General features: G+C 43.4%; 1 protein-coding gene across 5 annotated transcripts in view; it reads right to left on the reverse strand.

The window, feature by feature from the left end:
* Positions 1 to 440: 440 nt before the first annotated feature.
* The window catches only part of LOC119652338 (protein smoothened), a 56174-nt gene continuing 38173 nt past the window's right edge, over positions 441 to 18441 (reverse strand). For 4 of the 5 annotated variants that reach the window (XM_038056387.1, XM_038056377.1, XM_038056368.1 and 1 more), the window contains 8 exons: positions 12746 to 12873; positions 12447 to 12682; positions 11807 to 12288; positions 11597 to 11749; positions 9902 to 10363; positions 9685 to 9843; positions 9267 to 9630; positions 441 to 2061 (listed from right to left, as the gene is read on the reverse strand). In XM_038056387.1, the coding sequence (XP_037912315.1) occupies positions 919 to 2061; positions 9267 to 9630; positions 9685 to 9843; positions 9902 to 10363; positions 11597 to 11749; positions 11807 to 12288; positions 12447 to 12682; positions 12746 to 12873 (3127 nt within the window). In that variant the 3' untranslated portion in view covers positions 441 to 918. Of the gene's footprint in view, positions 2062 to 9266; positions 9631 to 9684; positions 9844 to 9901; positions 10364 to 11596; positions 11750 to 11806; positions 12289 to 12446; positions 12683 to 12745; positions 12874 to 18441 lie in introns of those variants that run through there. The other variant, XM_038056398.1, reaches the window with a different exon arrangement.

Genomic DNA, 18441 nt, shown 5'->3' on the forward strand with positions numbered 1-18441 from the left:
CCAAAGCGAATATTCATGGTGAGAAGATCATGCTGTGTATATGGTGGGACCAGCTGGGTGTGGTATACTATGAGCTGCTAAAACCGAACGAAACGGTCACGGGCAACCTCTACCGACGTCAAATGATGCGTTTGAGCCGCGAACTCAAGAAAAAACGGCCGCAATACCAGCAAAGGCATGATAAAGTTATTTTGCAACATGACAATGCTCGTCCACATGTTACACAGCCCGTTAAAACATATCTAGAAACGTTGAAATGGGAAGTCCAACCCCATACTCCCCATACATTGCTCCTTCTGATTACTATTTGTTCCGGTCGCTGCAGCATGGCCTGGCTGACCAGCACTTCTCCAATTACGAGGAACTCAAAAAATGGCTCGATGAGTGGATAGCGGCCAAGCCGGCCAATTTTTGGCGCGATGGTATCTATTAATTGCCTGAAAGATGGAAGAAAGTTGTGGCTAGCGATGGGCAATACTTTGAACAATGAATGTATAACCAATTTTTCACAATAAAGCTTCAAATTTAACAAAAAACCGACAGAACTTATTTGTAGGCCCTATAGATGTTATATGAATCAGCACACTCAAAACCGTTTATGCACAATTAAATACAAACAAATTGTGTTAAATTGCAAATTATAGTAAACCAGTCGATCACAAAAAAATTATGGATTTAATCAAGGCGAGGAAATCCTCAGAACAAATGGAAGAATTCTATCAACAAAGTACAAAAGTCAAACTAGACACGCTTTCATAAACGAGAACAAAGATTCCGAATATAACACGGCAAACTAAGGTAAATTATGTCTTGTGAAATCGAATATCTGCAGACCAAATTCACAAATATTGCATATAATTTGCTGGAAATTTTAATGTAAGTAAATATTCTTACACACAAAATTAGGGGGATGATCATTCATTTAGAGGGTAACAGCAGCATTTGCAGTTTAAGTTTTTCAGATTCACCTGCATTAATTATGTTTGCTTTGGATTTCAATGGCAGTAGTTGATGCCTCTCTGTTTGGCTTTCCTCTTGGCTATCATTGTTTATATTTTTCAAGCCATAACTTTTTTCTTCATCTTTATAAATACTGCTGTTCACTAATTTAATGTTCCCTATGTTATTCCCATCACCTATCGTGTCACATCGATATAAGGACATTGTTTGCGTTGCAATTTCATATGCATTAGCTTGAATGCCAACATCACAGCTCGTTTTACTGTTACGAGATTGTGTTTTCCCTACTGACATCGCCGAATAGGAGCTTTGAACTCCAAGTGCATCATCAAATTCAGAGGAATAAGATGTAAAAGAGTCATTTATATCGGGTATATTCGCGCTAGTATTTTTCTTTTGGCGTTTATTTGGTGCATTTCTTCTGTTAATACGCCGAATGCTATGGCGGACTGATTTACGGCTCACACGGCTTTTCAAGCTACTCTTGCTGTTCCGACTACCAACGGAATCATGATTGACTTTACTGTCATGATTTAAAAAATTATCAAAAGAGGAAGACGTTTGTATATGTTTCAAAATATCATCTAGTTTGCATTGCTTTCTCAACGATTCATCATCACTACATTCTCCTAATTTGGGATTAGAATTTTGATTATCGGTATCTTCATGTTGTCTTAGAACAACATCCAAACGTGAATCGTGGATTTTAAATGACGTTCGAGAACCTTCCTCATCAGACGTTGTAGTTAAACCTTGATTTTGTAAAAAAGGAAATAATATCTTGCCGTTTTTGGAAATAAAGTCAGTTATATCTTCTGGTTCGAGTCCAGCGTTGGCACTGCGACGTTTTAAATTTTTCGTCGCAGACTTAGTGTGTGTAAATATACCTAATTTATGCTTGTTCCCTGGAAATGATGTTTTTTTCAAAGCTATAACTTGACTTTCTACGGATGTGCTGCTTTCACGACGATTGCTCGATTTTCGCCCTGGTGTGAAGAGATCGCGCCTACGATTTCTCACTCTTGAATGCTTGCCATGATGACGGTTTGATCGTGTTCTGCTCGCAACTTTCGTTTTCATCTCAGCTATCTTTACAGATACCTAGAAAAAATATACATAAATGCAATAATAAAATGAAAATAAGTTTAAAATATGCAGTAGCAAAATTTTACTTTATCGCGACAATTAAGTTTATATGAGTGAAACAACGGTGGCTTGATACGTTGGGTGGGGGTTTAAAAGCCTCCGAGATTGCATCCAGATCAAGCATTTGATGGAGCCAAATGGCGAAATCGATCACGACGAGCTGACCCGGCTTGTGACCAGGACAAAGGCAATTGCTTGGTGGTCCAAACCGCCCGGTAAGCCTTTGGAAACCACAGAATCAGACTAGAGTCTTTGGGTAAGAAACGACGATAGAAGTTTAACATGCTCAAGAAGCTCCTCAGATGCTTAACAATTTTTTGAAGCGGGAAACTCGAAATTGTTTACCCCTTTACTGGGTCCTGTTGAGAGAGGAAAACGCGACCAGAACATCATCCAAATATACGAAACAGAAGAGGAGGTTTCGTAGCACAAAGTGGTTGAGTCTCTGCAAGATTTGCGCCGCGTTTCATAGTCCAAAGGTCATCCTAGTGAACTCGAAGAGTCTGAAAGATGTGAAAGGAGCTACAGGGATTTGATGGTATGGTCGAAAAAATACGACATCGGTATGGATTCGTCTGAATATTTAGACGTCTTTAGTCGCCATTGGGTTTAGGGGCCATGTGAAGTGGCGAAGATGGCGTGATCGTTTTCGCCATTTGACTCTATCAAATACCAGATCTGGATACAATCTCGAGGGTTTCAAATCCCCATCCAGCGTATCAAGTCACCGTTGTTTCGGTCGCCAATCTTAGCACATGTTGTTGGAATATGGACAACAGTTGCACCATCTGTTCATCGACTTTAAAGCCGCCTATGATAGCATGGCCAGGGTAAAACTGTACACGGCCATGAGGGAATTCGGTATCCCGACGAAATTAATAAGACTGACTAGGCTGACCCTGACCAATGTGCGAGGCCAGATAAAAGCAGCAGGATCACTCTCAAGACCATTCGACATCAACAACGGTCTACGACAAGGGGATGCGCTATCATGCGTCCTCTTTAACCTGGCCCTCGAGAAGGTGATCCGTGATGCTGAGGTGAATGCAAGAGGTACGATCCTCTTCAAGTCCACCCAACTACTGGCCTATGCTGACGATATCGACATCATGGGAAGAACCACCCGAGACGTTCAAACTGCCTTCATCCAGATCGAGCAGGCGGCGCGAGATCTTGGGCTGCACATCAATGAAGGCAAGACAAAATACATGGTGGCAACGTCAGCACCGAAGACGAATCAACCAACAACATCAAACCGCACTGGTCAAACACAAACACGAACAAGAATAAGGATAGGGGAATACAACTTTGAGACCGTTGACAATTTCTCCTATCTAGGGTCGAAAATCACAACCGATAACAACTACGATGATGAAATCCGCGCACGGTTGTTGTCAGCCAACAGAGCCTACTTCAGCTTACAAAGACTGTTCCGCTCGAAACGTCTCACCATAGGGTCAAAGCTCTTACTGTACAAGACTATGATCTTGCCAGTCCTCATGTATTCCTCGGAAACTTGGGTTCTTAGCAAGAAAAATTGCGAACTCTTGGCCGCGTTCGAGAGAAGAATCCTCCGAAGAATTTTTGGCCCCCTACATGAGGATGGACGATTCCGTAGCCTACACAATGACGAAATCTATGAGCGATACCATGACCGTCCGGTTGTGGATAAAATCCGGCTCAATAGGTTACGGTGGGCGGGTCACTTAATCCGTATGGATGAAGATGATCCCACCCGGAAAGTCTATAAGGGCAATATCTATGGTAGGAAAAGAAGACGAGGCAGACCCTGCCTAAGATGGAGCGATGGCGTGGGCCAGGACGCCAGACAGCTTTTAGGGATATCGAATTGGTGGACCTCGGCGCAAAACCGGGATGTCTGGAGTTCCTTATTAAGGCAGGCCTAGACCGGATACCGGTTGTTGCGCCGTTGATGATGATGAATCTTAGCAAGTGAATTCTCATTAGCGCGAATCACGTGACCATACTATCGAAGACGCCTCTCTCGCAATTTTTCCACGCTCGGTGCAACCCCATATTGATCACGGATATCCTCATTTCGGATGTGATTAAAATGTGTCTCGTCACTCTTCCAACGCAACATTTTCGTCTCTATTCCCGCAAGACGACGTTCATTATCTTTTATACTTGGCAAACACTCAGAACTATAGAGAGCGAAAGGACGGACGACATTGTGGTAAATTTTAGATTTGAGACGTTCGTTGATACGCCGATCACAAAGAACACCAGTTGTGGAACACCACTTCATCCAGGTTGCGTTAATGCGTGAAGCAATTTCATAGCGTATTTCTCCATTGGCTGATAGCGTTGACCCGAGGTATTTAAATCGCTCAGTTCTGGGTAGGTCACTGTCGCTGACAGTTATTGTGTCTGTTTCATGGGGATTGGTCGTCAAAAATTCAGTTTTGTTTAGATTCAATCTGCGGGTTGCATGACGCGATCATTCCATTTTTGGACAAGTTGCTCGACATAATTTTTGCAGTGTATAGGGACGTTGGATGTTCCGTGTGACAGTGTCAATAACAAGAGGTCCTGAACTCAAGTCTACTTGCCTGTAGCCTTACGTGCGGATCAATGAAGAATTTGCTCCCGCAAGTTTCAATGATTGCAGTATTAAATAGGATACGTGAAGAACCAAAACCCACCCAACCAGGTAGTTGCACCAGCTCAAGAGGTTGTAGATTGTGAGACGACTTGGTACTGCGTTTCGGGTAGCAATCGCCAGAACTCCCGGCAAGTCTAATTTATTTGGTGAGAAATTGCAGGGGCTGGTACATTTTTTAGCCTTTTCAACAAACCTACGATGGCTCCAACGACCTACTAATCGATCGCACATTTCAGGAGGCGGATCGAGAACTTGATCTAGTCCTACTCCCCGAACGCAAAGCACCCACGGCTTCTGCCTGCCGCGAGACACCGCACCAACCGTGGGTCGCACGTGGACCTCATTTTATCCGCGATGTCGGCTAACATGTCCAGAGACCCCGAATCCACACATGCCAGGATGGCCTGTGTGCTCTGCGGGAGCCTCTGCAGCCACAAAAACTGTAGTAGCTCGGTGCCGACTTTGTCATCACCCAACTGCTTCATTTCACGCAGCAGTTGACTTGGCGTACGGTCATTTAACATTAGCTCTGTCGGTAAGTGATTAAGTTAAGCCATCTCACTTACTGACAGCAGTAATTGAAGCAAAGGGTATCCCCTGTGCAGCGGCCGAAACAAATTGGGCCTCGAGCTGGAGGAACCGTACTGCGGCACCCGAACTGGAAATCGAATGTGACGTTGTTATCAATGGTGGTATTGACGAAGAGAAATCATTTGCCAACCTCGTCAACGGAGCCCTACTAATTTTCTATCAACACCGGTGATTACTGCTGATGAGATGGGGATGTTGTTGCACCTTTAGATGAAGGCTGTTGTGGATTCTGTGCCTTTCTTCGAAACTCCAATTATTTAAGGACGAATTTTCCTCGAAAAATTCCTATCACAAAATTCATCAGCATACTTAAACTGGTAGAGAATTGATTTTGCCCGTTTTTTTGGTATTTGGCTTTTTGGGTGGCAACTTTGGAAACTTGGGGTAATGCAACAGTCGCAGAAAATTTACTTGTTCCGGAGCAAAACGATGCCAATCAATACCGGGTGATAGTGAAAAATAATCGAGTTGCCTTACCAGCTAGGCCAAATTTTCCACGAAGTTTGACTTGAACTCACTGTGGAGTCTTTAACAAACCGAACTGAACAAAGGAGCAACTCGAATGCTTCAACTATAAGGTACTCCATGAACCCAGCAATCAGGAAAAGCTTAGTAACTGGGGTGTGAGATTACTGCGACAGAGGTGCATGGCCTGGTCTACTTTGCAACTGCCACGGTTATTCGTCTCCATAATCAACAACTTGGAGCGAATAACAGAGATACGCGCAGGATGAATTTATCGTTCTGCGTATTTTGACTCAGCAAAAGAGTCGATTGATCGTGTCACGCAAGCACTTTTTGGAAATCCATCACCAAGAGTGCACAGATGCGTTGCCAACATCATTGGAAACAACCATCTTTCCAATGACATGCCAATCGAAGAAATCCTCGAGGTACTAAAACAGAAATTTGTGGTACGTTCCAATCGCATCCGTAAGTATCAAAAAAGCTTTCAGCGAAAGACAGAAAACACCTTGTTCTTCCAAAATCTCATTAACTCAGGTCGTGAAAATAACATCCATCTTTATCAGACAGAAGACTTCTGGAGAAGTGTTTGGAGCGAATTCAGCCATTGTAATTTAGAAGCGAGGCAGCTCCCACACCTTATGCGTTCATGCGAGGCCCTCCATGAAATTACTATGCTGACTCGAAGGCAGTCCTTGAAAAGGCAGGTCATTGGAAGTCTTGATTCGTACTGTGCGACAATCGGGATGTAGGAATACATTTTCGCATGGTCGCAGACACTTTGCGTTGAAAACTTTTGGATATTGCCTTCAGCCTATCCCAAGATTGCTCACCCCTCGGTCCGTTTGGGGGTGAAGAAGGTCCGTGGGCTTTTCTAACTATATATATGCATAAATTTATGGTTTAATGTTCGGAAATATTAAACATCAGTTCATAGAACGTTTTATTTTCTTCACTTTCGTGCTTAAACTTAAACGAGTTTTAATTCAAAATTTGAAAAAAAAAATGGCACATTTGTTTCGTAATTTTGTTATGAAGTTTGTAGACTGAAGCAGGATATCTTTAAGCTATTCGAGATCCATTAAATAGGAAAATCTTATTTAAGCCTTGGTCGTACTTCAAATATAAATCTAATATGATTTGAGTATTCCAAGCGTATACACTTAGGATTATTATTAATTTGGAAAACAATGTGGAACAGTATGCAGAAAATAGGCAAATGCAGCCTGTCGGATTGTAGACACTTCAAAGTTCATGAAAACTGGCGGTGTCCTGGACATTTAAGATTATTCGGAATTCGGAAGTGTTCCGCAGAGCTGCATGGGCCTGGTTTAAAAGCGCACTTCGTTTGGGGAACACCATAAAGTCAGTTACCTGTTGAAGATAATTTAACCGAACAGATTTGCTTGAAGCAAAGATCCCTGGTTTCCGCAAGCCTTATCTTTGTCTCTGCTCTCTTTTCCCAACTCCTTTCGTTGACAAGAGACAATAATCGAAAAACGATTTATTCGAGATCACACCAAAAACGGTATTTTCCCCATTTATTTGCGGCAGAACGAGACGCACTCACTCCATAGCGTGTCGTACAAAACGTCGTCAATTTTTACCATCACTTGTACGGGACACGAAAGTTTCTTGTATACAAACAAGCCGTAATACCCCGCAAACCATACGCGAGCTGACCCGTAAGGCTATCTGGCGTTCAATCGCCTTCAATATTTGATTGATACACAATTTTCTATCGATGTAGCACCACAAATGAATACACAAGAAAATGTACAACCTTGCATTCACGTTCCAACCAATCGGAATTTTAACTCTGCTATCTGTTCTCATCGTTCTTATTCCGTTTCAATGTCGCAAGTTGTCGGAATAGCCATGGAATGGAATCTTTTTATTGAACGTGAGCCCACAGGTTTATAGATGGTTTACCGACTTGAAGGTACGCGACTGCGTTTCTCTATTGCGGCTTTGCGTATAACTCTGTTTTTGTACGCCTCCGAGCATGATATACTTTTCGCGTTAATTCCAGGATGCGACACTTGGGCCAATTTCATTCAATTCTTCTAGATAGAAATTCAGTGCCGACATTAATTCCACTCACTCCGGTTCCACTTGCATGTGAACTTTCTTCCAACCGTGTCACAATTTTCCGTAATTCAATCCGAATGGGATAAGCTCAAGCCGAGGTTCTCTGAATGTTTCCTGCCCTTTTCAAGGCTACTTTATACGACGGCATAAAGCAAATTATGAAAAAAGGTAGCGCGACTCGAACTAGACGTACATGATCTCTCCAAATTCCATTCCATTCCATTTTTATGACATACAACAAATGATATAATATCAGCCAGATATTCTGTATTTAATTGATGGTGCTCTGCTAAGCATTCACATTTTCGGAACAGACCATGGCCAATTTCTGACAACTTGCTGCGGAATTCCGGGCAAGCTGCCTATAAAGATTCCCTATATAGAGGAAAAGAGGATTTTCTATGAAAAAACTGGATGTGACACTAGAAGCTTCCTAATGTGGGATTTCATTCGTAATTGTTGAACTCCAAGTTTGACCCTGACAAAACCTTTCTAAAGTATGGAAGGGACATATATGAACTTTCGACATAGAACTTTGTAACACTCCAAGTCTATTGAATCCTTATAAAATAAGAACGGCCTTAGATTTGAAGAAAGGGGCAAGCTGACTCGGACTGAGGATAAATACCAACAAAACCAACGCTCTCAGCCTGGCGGGTCATCGCAATCATGGACTCAGCGTTGTTGGCGTCGATCAATTTCTCTATCTCGGTAGGGTTATTTTTGTTGAGAGTGGCACTGCACTCGATGTTTGTTCTTTTGCTTAAAATTTGGAAATACAGATACACCAACACCAATATAAAGTTCAGATTCTTGGTGGCAACGGCTGTCTCTGCTATATGGAACCATCTATGGAAAATGTGGAAATTGATCGCCATTATTACTCAACAACTCCAAGATTCCTTCTGTCTGGGCTGTGGCAATGGCCCGATACCATCTCGATTGAAGAGGTAGGTCTGCATACGGACCAACGGTCGGTAGACGTGTTAATGGATAAGGCGAAAGTGGCAGCGAATAGAGAGTTTCCTAAACTTCAGCTCCATTGCTAGTTATGCCATGCAATGGAATCCACTAATCCAGAGTCACCGAACATTGGATCACGTTAAAAAAATGATGCAGAAAAACCTGGGAGATGTGGTTGAAGCACTATGTCCTTTTTAGTGGATAATGGCAAACTGTATATAGTTACCATCTCTTATGTTTGTCTTAACTGGTGAAGCAATTGTTGCATGAAATTCAGTTCTTTGCTGATTTATCAAAAACAGGGAGAAATTGAATTTAACTTTTGTATGGACGGCAGTTTTATTTAATTTTAAGTAATAACGGGTACCATGAAGCCCTTCTTATGTATATAAAGCATAATGATTTATATATTTTTTTGTCTTACCTGAGAATCCACTGAATTTCGTCTTGATTCAACTGAAACGTGGCGTACGCTAAAACTAAATTCTGAATCTAATGAACTTTTTCGTGGTCCTTGGCTTGATGAATTTGTGACAGCTCCCGTTAAGGCAAACCTTCTTTTCACGAATTGCGGTAAATAATTTGCCCATGTAGAGCTAATTTCATTGGTAGCTGATGAATTTAGATCATTGATATCGAAATTCAAGCCGACTGGATCAGTGTAACTGTTATGAATAGTTATAGAAAGTCTTCCTCTATCATCGAATTCTTTCCTTTTGGCCCAAGTTTGAGCGATGACTTTGTGCTTTTGCATCTTAATCTCTTCGACTATTTCACGGCCGAATTTCCTAAGAAAAAAAAATTAGACACTATGAACTATTTTGTTACAATAGCTTACTTACTTTTTTATATATCTTTTCCAAGTTTCGATTGAGGCTGGAGTCCAACACCAAGATGACATAACAACTCCCGATCCAAATAAACACAACAAATGTAGTTGCAGCATTGCGATACTTGGTCTATTTTCAATTTTGCAAAGTTCATCTCGTTTAATTTTACATCTAAAAAAATAAGAAAAGCTCTCATACCATAATAAAATATTTCCCTTCTGTTGCTTACATAATGTATTTCTTCAAGCTTTCCGCCCATTCAGCTGAGTTACGGAATTCATTTAAGTGACACGTTATACTCACAAAAATAAACACAAAAGTAAGTACTGCACATAAGCCCATTCGAACAATTATTAAGTGAATTTTGTTGCTGGCGGATGTCGATTTAATGTTGGTCAAATAAATCTTCCTTCCAAATAGTTTCACTGTGCCCAATATAATGAAGCAGCCACTAATCAACATTACGCTGCATAAAGGTCCAAGTAGCAAAATAGTTCTAACTGCATGGTTTGTGTAGCCAACAAAACAAACTCCAACGATGCTATTTCCATCAACTTCGCTCAAAGCCATAGTGGCAATTGTAAGAACTAGCGGTAATGACCATGCTACTAAATGAAAATACGAACCTTTTTTGTATACGCGATCTTTGCCATATGCTTGCAAATTCCATGCATACGTCAAAAATACAAACCTGTTGCAAAAATTCTTTTATTATTGTAATTGTAATACACAGGGTGCGGCAACATAACTTCCTTTTTTAAAATGCGCGCCACTCTGTTATTTGATGTCATAGCGGAGCGCTAGTGGTCTCGTTCAAGAGGGGATACTGTAAAGTTTTGTCCCGACACGGTTCAGTCGCCATCATGCGTTGGAATAGTGAGGAATGTGCCTTTGCCGTTGAGGTTTACTTTTCAAGCGGATGTTCGGTTATTGCAACACAGCGTGCATTTCGGAATCGCTTTGATTTAGCCCCGTTGGCTCCCGTCCCAGACCGCAAATCAATTGTTACATGGGTCACTACATTCAGACAAACTGCAAGTGCGACAAAAGGAAGAACAGGAGTCCCTCGGCCCGTTAGATCACCTGAGAACATTGAAGCAGTGAGAGCGTCAATGTTGCGATCGCCACGGCGTTCTGCGCGCAAACACGCATCTGTCCTTGGACTATCCGATCGTTCTATGAGAAGAATTCTTCGTGATGATCTTCATTTTCATCCCTATAAGATGGCGATAGTGCAGGAACTTTCAGAACGTGACTTCAATTCTCGGATGAACGCGTGTGAGCTTCTTCTTGATGTCGTTCCCGAGGGTGCTATTGTTTTTTTTAGCGTTGAAGCCCATTTTCATTTGTGTGGGTCGGTTAACAAACAAAACATGCGCTACTGGGCTGACACCAACCCTCGAGAATTGCATCAAAAGCCTTTGCATTCACCTAAAGTCACAGTGTGGTGTGCAATTTCCTCAGCTGGAATTATTGGTCCCTGGTTTTTTGAGGAAAATGAGGTTACAGTGACACTGAATTCGGACCGGTACGTAAGCATGCTACAGAATTTTTTTTCCCACGGCTAGAAAATATGGATTTGTGATTTTTTTCTATGGGGTTTTTTGAAATCCCGTGTTTATGTGAACCGTCCAAGAAGCCTACAAGATTTGAATTCCAACATCCAAGAAGAAATTGCCAACATAACACCTGCTATGCTAACAAGAGTCATGACAAACGCCAGAAATCGGTTTACGCAATGTATGGAGAATGGAGGACGTCACCTAACAGATTTGATCTTCAAAACAATGTAAATAAAAACTTTAGACATGTACCTACATTATAAAAAATAAATAAATATTTTCCGATGCATACAATAGTTTTTATTGAGTTTTGAAAAAAGGAAGTTATGCTGCCGCACCCTGTACAATACAAAAGTACTTACCAAACCATAGCTGCAATTAAAAAGTAATACACCAGTACAAATACAACAATACAAGAAAGATTTTCCCCTGCGCTGGGTTCGGAATGACGAAGAGTTCCATCTTTCCGGCATACGATATCTTCTCGGCTCCCTGGAGTGAACTGCGCAATCCATCTGTGGGGCAATATGGACATTTATCAAGAATATATTTTCCATATTATAAAAAATTACCCTAGACATGATATTAGAAAGCAAAAATTAAGATAAAATACGATTACAGCAGGATACTTATTCGCGTTTTCCCAGTCTATAAAAAATGTAGCTACCACGAAGAGATTTGATGCTAAGCACAAACTTGCACCCCACGCTATTAGTTTATGTATTTGCCGATGTTCGTCATCCGTGTACAATGGGTCCTCACATTGGACTCCACAGCCCTCAATTCCGGGGTAATAGCTCGAACTTGATTCGGCAGACACTAATGGTCGAATGCATTCTCCTGTCCCATTAAATTTCATCTCACGAACATCGTTATTACACTTTGGTGGAAACTGCGTTTCGTTGCAACGTAAAAAATCCGGAAAAAAACTCTCATTATACAATAAGCGGCAAGGCTCTAATGTTATCTTACACATCTCCAAAGAAGGTAAGTATACCATATCTTTGTTTTTTATTTTTTCGCATTTGGGTACATAAACAGCGCAAATAAAAGGCTGTAATGAGATTTTAAAAGTTTTTCTAGCATGAGCCTTGTAGTTGATTCTATTGAGTATTCATAAAGAAAGTATATTAAAGGCAATAAATGTATATGATTGATAGAGTTCATGTTACGATACAATTTATATAAAATTAGAAAAAGAAATAAAATTACTTGCACTACAGCCCAACATCGAGGAACATATTTTAGAGCTTCAAATCGAATTAAGTCATTTTTGATTTCGTTTTGGGTGATTCTATGTGTTAAATTTAGACTGGTATGTGTATAAGGTATTTTAGAACCCAAGCAATCATCCAGTGTTAATTTTTCGCATGTGGCCGGACGCACGCAGTGTATGTGTCGGACATCACTTCTTCCATCAAACCAGGGCTTATCATCAGAGATCTTACCTACAAAAAGTGTTAGTAATATTTCAAAATTGTTATGCCAAATATGCCGAAATTGATACTCACTGTATACCCTAAAATAATTAGTTCCATTTATGGATTCCAATTCTGGAGCATTTTTCACGTCGCTTAAAAGCGCACTTATAGGAGTTTCGACTAAAATTAATATTGACAGGATCGACTTGAACGCAAAGCTGCAACAAACATATCATGAATTGAAAATTTTATTAACATAATTAGATTCAACATTTCAAATGATTTTTTTATAAAATGTTGTTAATCAACCAACGGCAAGATTTAGTAGTGTACGTGTTGATGCCGCAGCTTCCAAGGCCATGGCCTTCATAAAGGAGAAAGATAATCTGTCGGGCTCTAACTTTTAGAAGCAGCTAATGAGGTTCACGAAAGATAACAACTCTCCTTTGAAGTCGCCAAAGAAGATTTACTCATTGTTCGACTGTTCAAGTCTTCGTCTTCTTCGCTCCGGCTTTGGCAGTTCGTATTATAAAGTCTGCCGAATCTGATGGTATGGTCCCTATTGTAAGCATTCGCACATGTCAAAAAGCATGCCTCATTTGGAGTCAGCAACTGAGAAGTACTGCAATAAAATTCCGTGAAAGTAAACGGCACTCGACTACCAGCTCATTCTTCTCAATATTCCTGCGTCGAGGACCCCAAGGCGAAACGACTTTGAACGAATCGGCCACACCGTTCTAGACATCTAATCATTGGCTCACCAGCTTCGAAACTTGATCGGCTGCCTCGTTTTATTCTGTCAAACGACTGGTCCGGATCAAGCCAAATCACCATTCAACATATCATCGGCCAACCTTTTGGTCGTTTTTCATTCACTTCGATCTTCAGACCAATTTTAACAAGTGAATTTGCGCTGGTGCCAATTACATGACCATACCATCGAAAATGTGTCTCTAGCAATTTTTCTGCGATGGATGCAATACCAAATCGATCGTCGATATCTTCATTTCGAATGTGATCATGGCGTGTCATGCCAGTGGTCCAACGCAACATTTTCATCCCGATGACCGCAAGGCGCCGTTCATTATCTTTGATAATCGACCAACACTTAGAAAGAGAGAGAGAGCGACAGGGCGAACGACACTGGGGTAAATTTTGGGTTTGAAATGTTCGTTAATACGTCGATCATAAAGGATGTCAATTGTTGAACGCCACTTCATCCAGATTGTGTTAAAACGTGAAGCAATTTCATAAACCAGTTCAACACTGGTTCATAGCATTGATCCGAGATATTTAAATCGCTCAGTTCTGGGCAGGTTACTGCCACCGACAGACCCCTTTTCATTGGGATCGGTTGACAAAAATTCTGTTTTATTCTAACTCAATTTGAGATCATGTTGCATGAAGCGATCATTCCATTTTTGAACAAGTTGATAGAGATCAGAATTTCTATGAAACACTAGAGCGCTGGACGTTGGATGTCCCGTGTGATAGTATCCATAATAAAAACAAAGAGGAATGGTGAGAAGACGCTTCAGTCACGCAGTCACATTTCGAACTTTACTTTTCGGATCGTGGTAGAGGTGTTGTCGAAGAGCATACCAAATGAGTTTGTGTCGCACACGTTCAAACGCAGAAATGCAGTATAAAGAGGGCGATGCTTCTCATGGTGTTTCCTGAGTAGCCACGCAGCTTGTAGTGCGTCGTTAGTTCCACATTTCTTGACAAACCCGGTTTGACTCACGGCTATTTGAACGACGTCATGAATACGGTTGACAAGAATGCTTTCAAAAATCCTGGTAGCATGGCAGAGCAATCGAACGGTATTTTGAACATTCTGCTGCGTTATTAAAATCGATTCAATGACTGTCTGTCGGTCACAGCCGATTAACAAGAAAACGGCTGAACCGATTGTCACGAAATTTGATGAGAACGTGCGGTTGTGAATTCCTTTATATATAGCAAGTGGCGCCGCTCCCCAAACATGCGAAAGGGGGTGTACACTTTTTTCACAACTGCTAATGACCGATACACGCCGGGACACACTGGGAGTCCCTGGAGCCGTCGACAACTCCTTGTCAACGTCGATGGGGTGATGTAAGCCTAGCTCTGCCAAGGTGGTAGTTGTGGCGTGTATTAGGAGCCAGCCCCTTCGGGACCCTGGTCGGGTAGTATGCATTGAACCGGTATTAGTAGACCGCGTTGCCCCGAGCGAGCGCTGATCCGTCCGTGAGACCCGAGCTAATCGTAGGTTAGGCCTCATGGAATTAAGGTAGGGGCTTTGTCCCCGAGGGTATACCCGTTCCTGACTATTGCGGCCCGCTCCCTTGCACACGGTGCGCTCAAATGGAGAATAAAAACAAACGAAACGAGGAGATAGTGGAAATGGAGAGTGAGCTGGCTGCGTTTATTCGCAGCACGAAAATGCGGCGTTCGCCCCAGCGCCCAGCGAAGGACCCAACAAGGACTGAAATACCCGACGAGAAATCGGGACGCGCAGACGAAGAGGGACTCGCAAAGTGATGTGGCACCTGCAACACAGATAGGAACCCATACCATACCACACAGTGCTATAATTGCGGAAAGAGGCACAGTGGAAACTGCCGAAACTAATCAAATGGTTTTGAATATAAGCCGAGTGGGATAACTGTCGACTACTCTGGCGCAAGCTTAAAATTAAAGGCTTATTAAGAAATGCACGGCAGTTGTGAAGCACATGCGATCTGCGACGTTCCATAAGAAAAGCGTCGGCAAGGGGGGTGAAAAACGGGCCAATGGAACTGAAGGAGCTCCTGAACAGGATTTCATACTATAGGCGGACATGGAAAGTAAGACAAAATTCGCAGGAAGCAGAAACAACCGCACTTCCCGGCGAGAACACCACGAGTACCAAATGGATCGCTGACAGCCCATTGCAGAGCGAACTTAGTAAAAAATGAAAGGAGGAAGGGACATCTGAAGGAAACTTCACTCAGGTACTCTCCAGGGCTCAAAAGAAGAAGGCGAAGAGGAACAAAATACAACACGTCACGCCATCAGAAAAACCTCTGCCTAAAACTAAGGCTGACACGAAGGACGGAGCACTGAAAGAAAAGATGGGGAGACGAAGGAGGACTAGACCCAGCTTTGCTTATTAGACCAGACTTTTGCGGAAGTCCTCAGCGAAATCCGTTACAAGATTAAACCCGAAGATAACGGAGCAGAAGCGTCTTCCATTCGTAAAACGAAGGGTGGTGGAGTCTTAGTCGAACTAGGCCCGAAGACTATAAATAAAGTCACGTTCTGTGAAGCAGTCAAGGGGCTTCTGGGAGAAAAAGCTTTGGTTTCCAGCCTGGAACCCACGTGTTCTTTAGAAATCCGAGACCTTGACTGTCTCACAGAAAAGAACGAGGTAGAAGAGGCGCGACTGATGAGAGCGTTGTGCACACTGCGGGATAGGGGCGGTGTCCAGTTTTCAGAGCAGAACTGGAAAGAGCTAGGACACGGTTAACGTGATTCGCATCCTAAAGATCAATATGCACCGGAGTGCAACCGCTCACGAGTTGCTAGCGCATTTCGCTCTGTAGACCAAAGCTGATTTAGTACTCATCAGTGAGCAGTACCAAAACAAGGGCCCAGTTTCATGGCACCCTGACATATCAGGTACCGCTGCCATCTGGGTCCGGGACGGCACCCTTCTTAGGATTCTTGCCCAAGGCCGAGGGGACGGCTTTGTCTGGATTTGGTGTTCAGGGATAACGTTTTTTTAGTGTTTATCTTACGCCGAATGAGACGATGCCGGACTTTCATCGGAGGCTTGATGCTTTGGAGGACTCTATCTTGGGCACGGATGGGCGAATCCTGGTCGGGGGTGACTTCAATGCTACTCCAGAGGGAAACGAATTCTGGAAATGGCGGCGAGAACGGGACTGATAGTTCTAAACACCGGATCCATCCCAACGTTCCGGCGCCCGGGCTGCGAGGGAAGCATTCTAGACGTAACTTTCGCGTCGGAATCACTGGTGGATGGGTGGCGAGTCCTGAAAGACTTCTCGACAAGTAACCACCAATACATTGCTTTCGAAGTGGTGGACACAAACTCTCGGTGTGGGCCACCGCGGCGATCTTTCTGTGCATGGAACGTCCCGAAAGTGAACACCGGGAAGGTTGTCGAAACTCTGGGAACAGGTGGGGCCACGCTGGAGGGTACTCCTGGGGGCGGTGGCGCCGCAGCTGACACTGTCATAAATTCAGTTATGAACTTGATAACGACGGTCTGCGGAGCCTCCATTCCCAGGAAGACATCGAGACGCGGCAAACCTTCCATGTATTGGTGGACAGTGGAAATCGCAAAGCTCCGGAAGGAGTGTCACAGGCTTCGCCGCTTAACACAACGTCTAGGCGATCGGGAGGAGGCATGTACCATAATGGCGGAGTACAAATTAGCCAAAAGGAGACTCCACAGCGCAATAAACAAGAGCAAAGCACACTGCTGGGAAGATCTGGTCGGCGAGGTGAATGGGGATCCGTGGGGACTCGCTTACAAACTGGTAACCCGAAAAATCGGGGCTCTGCGGAAACCCTGTTCCCTTAAGACCGAGCAGATGGACCGCATTGTAGGGGCACTTTTCCCTGCGCACCCCGTATGGGATTATGCCGTCGGCGCGGAGGACTGTCCACTTTTCTCTATAAAAGAGTTGGAACAGGCAGTCCTCTCTATGAAAAAAAGGCGCCAGGACCAGGATGGTATTCCAGCAGAAGTATACAAACTGGTATTCCAACACCGGTCAAACTTACTGCTCGCTGCATTCAACGCTTGCCTGAAAGAAGGCATTTTCCCTGCTCGTTGGAAGATTGCGAGGCTTGAGCTGATCCATAAAGGGAAAGGCGACCGCGATTTGCCGTCTTCATACCGCCCACTATGTATGCTTGACACTACTGGAAAAGTGCTCGAAAAGCTCATCAGAAATAGACTCGCTGAAGCGATACGTGCTGCCGGAGATTTATCTCATGTAATTCGTGGACGGCTTTCGACGAGCACAGGCACATAGCCGCCAAACTCGACGGGTGATGCTCCTCGTAACACTGGACGTCAGAAACGCCTTTAATTCCATAAGATAGAAAGACATTCTAGGCACACTAGACAATACTTTAAACGTGCCGAACTATCTCTTACGGATATTGAGGGACTATCAGAGGAACCGCTCCCTGCTCTATGAAACACTACAGGGTCAAAGGACGATGGAGGTCACATCGTGGGTAGCACAGGGATCCATCCTAGGGCCGGACCTCTGCTACGCTACCCATGACAGTCTACTTAAACTCGACATGCCAGAAGAGTCGCGCCTGGTCGGCTATGCAGATGATGTCGCAACGCTTGTTGCTGGACGCACTGGCCAACAGGCGCAAAACAGACGCGAACAACGCTGCAGCTGGAGTTTCGACGTTAAGTAGGCTAATGGCAAACATTAGGAGTCCTACGTCTAGTAGGCGACGTCTCCTGATGAGTTCAACGCAGTCTGTCCTGCTCTACGGCGCAGAGGTATGGGCTGGCGCTCTTTACAAGGAGGTATATCGTAAACGTTTCGTGCAAGTACAGAGACGGGGAGCTTTGTGGGTGGCGTCTGCGTACCGCACTGTCTCTGAACCGGCCGTGATGGTGATCGCGGGAGTGCCCTTCTTGCTAAGGCGCGTCAAGTCATATACAAGCGCAAGGGAGATGAGCCAAAGAAGGTGGTTGCTCGCGAACGGCAACGCACTCTAGACGAGTGGCAGCTCTCTTGGCAAAATGAAACTAGAGGCAGATG

Source organism: Hermetia illucens, chromosome 1 (genome assembly GCF_905115235.1).
Source record: "Hermetia illucens chromosome 1, iHerIll2.2.curated.20191125, whole genome shotgun sequence".
Taxonomy (NCBI): domain Eukaryota; kingdom Metazoa; phylum Arthropoda; class Insecta; order Diptera; family Stratiomyidae; genus Hermetia; species Hermetia illucens.